Source organism: Etheostoma spectabile, chromosome 13 (genome assembly GCF_008692095.1).
Source record: "Etheostoma spectabile isolate EspeVRDwgs_2016 chromosome 13, UIUC_Espe_1.0, whole genome shotgun sequence".
Lineage (NCBI taxonomy): Eukaryota > Metazoa > Chordata > Actinopteri > Perciformes > Percidae > Etheostoma > Etheostoma spectabile.
The window spans coordinates 2,345,912-2,353,426 of NC_045745.1; the positions used below are offsets into that span (position 1 = coordinate 2,345,912).

Here is a 7,515-nt window from a genome sequence, read left to right on the forward strand (position 1 = left end):
ATTACAATTTACACTCTGTTGTTATTACACTCAGGCCTCAGTACCTATACATGCACTAATTGAGAGATGTCAGAGTGAGGGAACTGCCCATGAAAAGGCACCCGTGCAGATGGGGGTTTGGTACCTTGCTCAAGAGCACCTTGGCAGTACCCAGGGAGTGAACTGGCACCTCTAAAGCTACCAATCCATCACCATACTTTGGTCTGTATGTGGACTTGAACCAGCAACCTTCTGCTACGGACTGAGCTACTGCCACCCTCAAATGATGCGACACTATGCTTTATCAATTTTTTAACCCACCCCTAATAATTATAATCCTTTACTGTATTTCAGTTGGTTTTGCAGTGTTTCTAAACAGAAGTACAACATGCAGTTTGTCGCCACTCTACTGTTGAGTATACACATTAAATGCTCTATATGATCTCTACACATCTCTGTGTCGTCCTCAGGTTCCAGAGTCCATGCGCAGGAGACGCCGCCCCGCATTGTCCACCAGCCCGCTGACGTGGTGGTGAAAGTCGGACACCCCGCCACGCTCTCCTGCCGGGCGGAGGGCAGCCCCGAGCCAAGCATCGAGTGGCTGCGGAACGGCCAGGCGGTGACAGCAGACGAACGGTTGCAGCCCTTGGTCTTGTCGGAGGGGAGCCTCTTCTTCCTGAGCGTGGGAGAGGGCAGGCGAGGCCAGTCGCACGAGGGCGTCTACACCTGCGTGGCCCGGAGCAGTGCAGGAGAGGCCAGCAGCCGCAATGCATCGCTGTACATCGCAGGTAATTCACCATTACGGGGCATTTACACCAAAAAACAGCGATCCAGGGATTTTCTGGGTGGTGCGGCGGTGGGGAGTGTCAGTAAAAAGGCCTATTTGTGTGACGTCCTGTTTTGTTCTTAAACCCCCCCCCCCCTCTTTCCTCCACAGAGCTTGGGGTGTTTAGGCCAGAGCTTAAACACACCCATTCAAAATTAATGAGGCTAGTGTAGACCATTTTCTGGCATTTTGCCAGACCGTTGAACTCTGTCTTAGTCTTCTCTGAGAACTGTCATTTTTTTATTGTTAAAGTTATAATAATAATATAATATAATATAATAATTGCCATGAGACAATTTGTTTATAATTTATTAGACATCAACACACCAGCTTTCCTTACAAACAGTGCCATGACTATTACACCACACAATCATGCAAAATAAAGATTTCCCTCGGGAGCACCTAGGTACTCATTTTATATCTTTTATACTCTTTATTGATCCCCAATGGGAAAATTATAATTTACACACATGCCTGAAAATACACAAACACACACACACATGCTCAGGTCCTTTACGTGCACTAATGGAGATGTCAGAATACATGGGCTGTAACTGCTGGACAGGAAACCTGAGCTGTTTGGGGGGTTTGGTGCCTTGCTCAAGAGGACTTGGCAGTACCCAGGAGGTGAACTGGCACCAGTCCAGCGACGTACTTTGCTGCATATTGGGACTTGTACCAGCAACCCTCCGGCTCCCAACCCAACTCCCTACAGACAGAGATGCTGTCACCTGTTTGAGTGTGCGCCCTATGTATGAGCTGTTGTTGAGGCATATTCACCAGTTTGTCCCAAAGTCCAGTTGATCATATTTATAATGTGTATGTGACGTTTGGAGGATACCATCTTATATCACCACAGATGGCCCAAACTGGTGTTAACTAAGGACCTCCCAGAATCCATTGATTTGCTTTCTGATGGACTGTGTTAAGATCCTCTAAATGCCAGGTGTGTCTCTACGCCTGGAGTTAATCATATGTACTGAAGAAAGACATAAAAATAAATGTATTTAAATGTAATTCTGTTAATTAATGTTCAACCTTTTCTAAAGCCAACCATTTGATTACCATGACTACATGAGCGGGACTGATATAGTCTGTGTTATTGCACGCCATATCACCTGCATCTATTTCCTCAAACAAAGAAATAGTTGGATCCCTAATCTCTTTTAGAGGCATGGCCAACACACACACACACACACACACACACATGCAGAGGGTTAATGAAGATGTTTTGGTGACAGAGGCAGAATGGGTACAGGGGTCGGATGTCAATGTTTGCCGGACAGGAGGGGGTCAAACAGTGGTGCTAATTGACCTCGGAGCCTCACTGTTTACTTATCTTGATCCCAGTGAGGCAGTCGATATGCAGCGGCTGCTTGTCTCGGAGTCTTTCCAGGACACGGAAAACTGCGATGGACAACACGGCAATGTAGGCAAGTTAAAACTAGCCCTGGTTAAGAGCTTTGACTACCGCATGACACGGACAGAAACAGCAAAAAGCGTCTTAAAACATCTCTTACCATCTATCTAATACTTAGAAAGGAAGCATCGCCCCCATCGAAGCATTTCAGTGATTTCCCGAGGTATGTGGAAGCCTTGGGAAGGCTAGAGCAGATAATACATCTCTCAAAACTGTGGCCAACTGTGGACCAACTACAGTCGTTAGATCTGACAAAAGTCAAGCTAGCTGTGATGCTCACATTGATTTTACATTGATTTGGCTAAGGTGGTGCCCAAAATGGCTCGGGTGCTGCGCCTACACCTTTATAAAGGTAGGGGAAACTCAGCATTTATATAGTCAAATTTTTTAAATTGAATGCACTGTTGGTGGAGTTAGTGATGGCTGTAGAAACCAAAAACCCTAGTCACTCAGATGTGTTCATCATCCTAACAGACTTGAAAGGCTGCTTGACGGCCTTCCCTTGTAGCTGGTAATGAGTGAAGCCACTTAATCACAGTGATGTTTTCTTAGGGATGGGACATGTGAGCCTGCTGCATGCATGTCTACTGGAGTACTGTCAGAGAAATGTAAAGTATGCATTGCAACAGCACAAATTAGGCGCTTTGTGAGAGTTTAGTGATAGTGATGGTACATTAAAAAACAGGGCCAGGCTGGGCCAATCAGGGCCAGGCTGGGCCAGGCAGAGCCAGGCACACACTTTCTTTTAGGATGCTTGCAGGTGTTAGTGTTTTTAAATGATTTCTATGGGATTAGAGTGTTGGAAAGCATAGTATGTTGAATCAAGAGACAACAGTAACCTCAGCAACAGTCCACCATGACCTCACCCCAGAATCAGAATCAGAATCAGAAATACTTTATTGATCCCCGAAGGGAAACTCTGTGTTGTAGTGCACATATTATAAATGTGTAGAAATACAGAAATAAAGAAATATAAGGATTGGATACGTACGGTATACATAAAGGATTTATTATACATTATTTACAAATTAACATAATTAAGGATTTGGAATGGTGAAAAGTTAAATAATAATAATAATAATAATTGTGGTATTTAATTGACACCATGTCAGGCCAGTGTTATTGCACAAACAGATAATACAGATAATTTGTCCAGTTTCAACCTCTCTAAGTGTGGGTGTGTGTGTGTGTGTGTGTGTGTGGGTGTGTGTGTGTGTTTGTGTGTGTGTGTTTTGGTGTGTGTGTCAGACCCTTAGAGGGAGGAGTTAAAGTTTGATGGCCACAGGCAGGAATGACTTCCTGTGGCGCTCTGTAGTGCATTTTGGAGAATGAGTCTGTCACTGAAAGTGCTCCTGTGATTGACACAAGCCATGAGTGGGTGCGAGACATTGTCCAAGATGCATGTAGTTTGACAGCATCCTCCTATCTGACACCCCCACAGAGAGTCCAGATCCACCCCCACGACGTCACTCACTGGCCTTGCGAATCAGTTGTTGAGTCTGTTGGCGTCCGCTACCCTCAGCCGCTGCCCCAGCATGCAACAGCAAAGAGGTATCACTGGCCACCACAGACTCATAAACATCTTCAGCATTGTCCTGCAGATTTTGAAGGACCTCAGCCTCCTCAGAAAATAGAGACGGCTTGGGCCCTTCCTGTAGAGGGCTTGAGTGTTCTTGGCCCAGTCCAGTTTATTGTCCAAGTGCACTCCCAGGTATTGTAGTCCTCCCACGATGTCCACACTGACCCCCTGGATGGAAACAGGGCTTACTGCTGCCTTGGCTCTCCTTAGATCCACCACCAGCTCTTGGTCTTTGTCACATTGAGCTGTAGATGGTTCTGCTCACTCCATGTACAAGTCCCCCACCACAGCTCTGTACTCAGCCTCGTCCCCCTCGCTGAACATCCAACCACAGCAGAGTCATCAGAAAACTTCTGAAATGGCAGGAGACTCTGTGTGGTAGTTGAAGTCTGTGGTGTAGATGGTGAAGAGAGGAGAGAGACAGTCCCTGCGGGGCCCCGTGTTGCTGACCACTCTGTCTGATACACAGTTGTTAGGCCACATACTGTGGTCTGCCAGTCAGGTAGTCAACAATCCAGGACACGAGGGGGATCCACCTCATCGCTGTCAGCTTCTCACCCAGCAGGGCCGGCCGGATGGTGTTGAAAGCACTGGAGAAGTCAAAAAAACTGACCCTCACCGTGCTTGCCGGCCTGTCCAGGTGGGCGTAGATGCGGTTGAGCAAAGATGATGGCGTCCTCAACTCCCAACCGGGGCTGATAGGCGAACTGGAGGGGTCCAGGAGAGTGTCCACCATGGGCCGCAGCTGTTCCAGAACCAGTCTCTCCAGGGTCTTCATAATGTGGGAGGTGCTGCCACGGGTCTGTATCCTTGGCGTCACTGGGACGTGCGTCTTTGGCACAGGAACGAGGCAAGATGTCTTCCACAGCATGGGGACCCTTGGAGACTAAGGCTCATTTGAAGACATGGTGAAAGACTCCACATAGCTGAGAGGCACAGCTTTGAGCACCCCAGGATGGATACCATCAGGCCTGCAGCCTTAATGAGTGGAGTCTGGTCACTGTCTCTTCACCTGGTCAGCAGTGAGGCACACAGATCACAGGGGTAGGGGGAGGGGGAGTCAGGCTGGAGAGAGGTGTTAACCGGAGGGCTAGAGAGGGGGAGGTAGGGCTCTCCTGGAAGGAGGACAAGGACAGTGAGGGGGGGAGGGGGAAGTAGTGGGTTTGGAGGTGAGACAGCAGTTTGGTTAATGGGGGGATGGGCAGGCAGGAGCATCAAATCTGTTAAAGAACAGATTGAGTTCGTGTGCCCTGTCCAGCTGCCTTCAACTCCTCTGCTGCCAGCTGGTCTGAAGCCAGTGATGGTCCTCATTCCGCTCGACCTCCCTCATGTTGTTCTGCTGGAGTTTACGCTCCAGCTTCCCTCCTGTACTTCTCCTTAGCCTCCCTGATCTTCACCTTCAGGTCCCCTGAATGGCCCTCACCCTCCTCCTATTCCCGCTCTGAAAGCCCTCCTCTTAGCATTCAGGAGTTCTTGATGTCCTTTGTTACCCACGGTTTGTTGTTTGGGTAACACTGAACAGTCCTTGCTGGACAGTGCAGTCCACACAGAAGTTTATGTATCTGAGATCACCAGTCAGCCCTCTATGTCCTCTCATGGCTCACAGAGTGCATCCCAGTCTGTCACCTCAAAACATCCCTGAAGTGTCTCATAGGCCTCCTCCGACCATCTCCTCACTGTCCTTGAGGTCAGAGGTTGCCTTTTCACCAGAGGCCACTAGCAGGGTTTGATGTGAACCAGGTTGTGGTCGATCTGCCCATGGGGGGAGGGGGGAAGAGCTGTATGCGTCCCTGACATTAGCATACAGCAGGTCCAGGTCCTCTCCTCTCTGGTATGGCAGCTCACGTACTGGGTGAGTTAGTTAGTGTGGAGGTCATGGTGACATGGTTGAAGTCACCCGAATCACAATGAGGGCACTCGGTGTTGAGTCGGGAGTTGGGCATGGCGGTGTGGGTGACGTTACACGCCGACGTCGTGTTGGCAGAGGGCGGAATGTAAACAGCAACGGCGATGGCATGTGAATTTCACGTGGCAGATAATATGGCCGGGTCCCACAGCAGCAGTTCAATGTCCGGCTACAGATACGCTGTTTAACCGTAATGTGACCGGGATTACACACATCGTTGTTAACTAGAACGCAAGCCCCCCGCCTTTACGCTTACCGCTCTCGGTGCAGTCCCTGTCGCCCCACAGTCTGAAAGCCGTTGATGGAGACGTTGTGGTCGGGAATGTCCGAGTGTAGCCAGTCTCCGTGAAGCACATTAGACTACACTCCCTGTACTCCCCGACTCCGGCCTAACGCGTTAGCTCGTCCATCTTACTAGCCAGTGACCTCACATTGCCCATGATGAGAGAGGGGGACACGGCTTAAAACTCCTCTCCTAACCTTCGTGTCCTGGACCCCTCCCTTCCCTCGCCGTTTCATTCCACCTCTGCATCCTCGATGTGTCCTCCTCCAGATTTCCGTGGGGTGTCTGTGGGCCGGGGCGCCCAGACGGCGCCTTGTTCGGCTTCAGCGCAATCAGTGGTCCCGAGTGTAAACAAAGCGGGCATTAAGTTGCTTCGCGACGGTGCCATGGCTTTCCAAATTCTCCAACTCGCATAATTTGGGAGAGTGTAGTAAGTTGTGACTTAGTGTCTGGAAGTCACACACGTAAGAACAAAAAAAAGACGGTTGAAAAAAACAAAAAGACAATTAAGTTAAAGTAAGAAGACTGAAGACGGAGCAACTACAACAGGCTGCATGCACGTTGGCGATGCGCACTAATAATACCCAATGCTCTAAACCAGTTTAACTCTACTATAAGCATTGTGTTTTTGGGGTATGAACTTATCAAAAACCCAAAATTAGAAGAGAATATTGAAGTGACAACTCCTCCTTTTGCACGTTGAAATGATTTTTGATATTAATTGATACTGTTTACTGATCCCCAGAGGGGAAATTACAATTTACACTCTGTTTTGTTGGTAATCACTACACACAGGCCTGAAATACACACACAGACCTATTCATGCACAAATGGAGAGATGTCAGCGTGAGGGGGGTTGCCAGTGCTGGAACAGCGCCCTGAGTGGTTGGGGGTAGGGGGTGGGGGGGTGTCGATGTTGCTCACTATGTCTCGCTTGTCTCTTTTTTTCCTCTCTCTCCTGTGAAATGAAGCTGCCTTCAAGTGCGGTCGGATTGAAACATTGAAATATGTAAATGATCTGGCAGAAAACGGTATTAGCAAAAATATAAAGTCTACTTGTGCTACATTGGGGGGGTTAAATCACACAACAAGATGTGACACAAATGGGCCATTTGTGACACTCCCACTCTTTTTGGTCTTAGCTCCTCTGAATTCCTTTAACGTTCAGTTCTTTCATGTTTAGTGTGTGCGGCCTAACCCTAACCCTAACCCTAACCCTGTTGCCGTAGTGTTGCGGGAGGAGTTCCGTGTGCAGCCCGGTGATGTGGAGGTGGCAGAGGGGGAGGTGGCTGTCTTAAGCTGCGTCCCCCCAGTGGGACGCCCTGAACCTAATGTGGTCTGGAAGAGGGACGGCTTGCCCATCAGCTACGTCGATCATCACTACACCGTAAGCCCTCTGCCTCAATATGTATTTGACAGCAGTTACAGTTTTTCTCAATCTCTTTGGCACATTTACCGAAACACACTTACAATTGTCAAAACTCTTAATCCTCCTGTTGTCCTCGGGTCAAATTTGACCCCT

The 7,515-nt window shown here is 48.6% G+C and overlaps 1 protein-coding gene and 1 long non-coding RNA gene across 4 annotated transcripts in view; one reads left to right on the forward strand and one right to left on the reverse strand.

The window, feature by feature from the left end:
• LOC116700539 (uncharacterized) overlaps positions 1-2,774 on the reverse strand; it is a 14,070-nt gene extending 11,296 nt beyond the window's left edge. Inside the window, exon 1 of the long non-coding RNA XR_004334679.1 lies at positions 2,762-2,774. This is a non-coding gene — a long non-coding RNA (uncharacterized LOC116700539). The remainder of the gene's footprint in view (positions 1-2,761) is intronic.
• The window catches only part of robo4 (roundabout, axon guidance receptor, homolog 4 (Drosophila)), a 51,966-nt gene that overhangs the window by 14,969 nt on the left and 29,482 nt on the right, over positions 1-7,515 (forward strand). For all 3 annotated transcript variants that reach the window (XM_032533824.1, XM_032533826.1, XM_032533827.1), the window contains 2 exons: positions 450-767; positions 7,223-7,380. In XM_032533824.1, the coding sequence (XP_032389715.1) occupies positions 450-767; positions 7,223-7,380 (476 nt within the window). The remainder of the gene's footprint in view (positions 1-449; positions 768-7,222; positions 7,381-7,515) is intronic.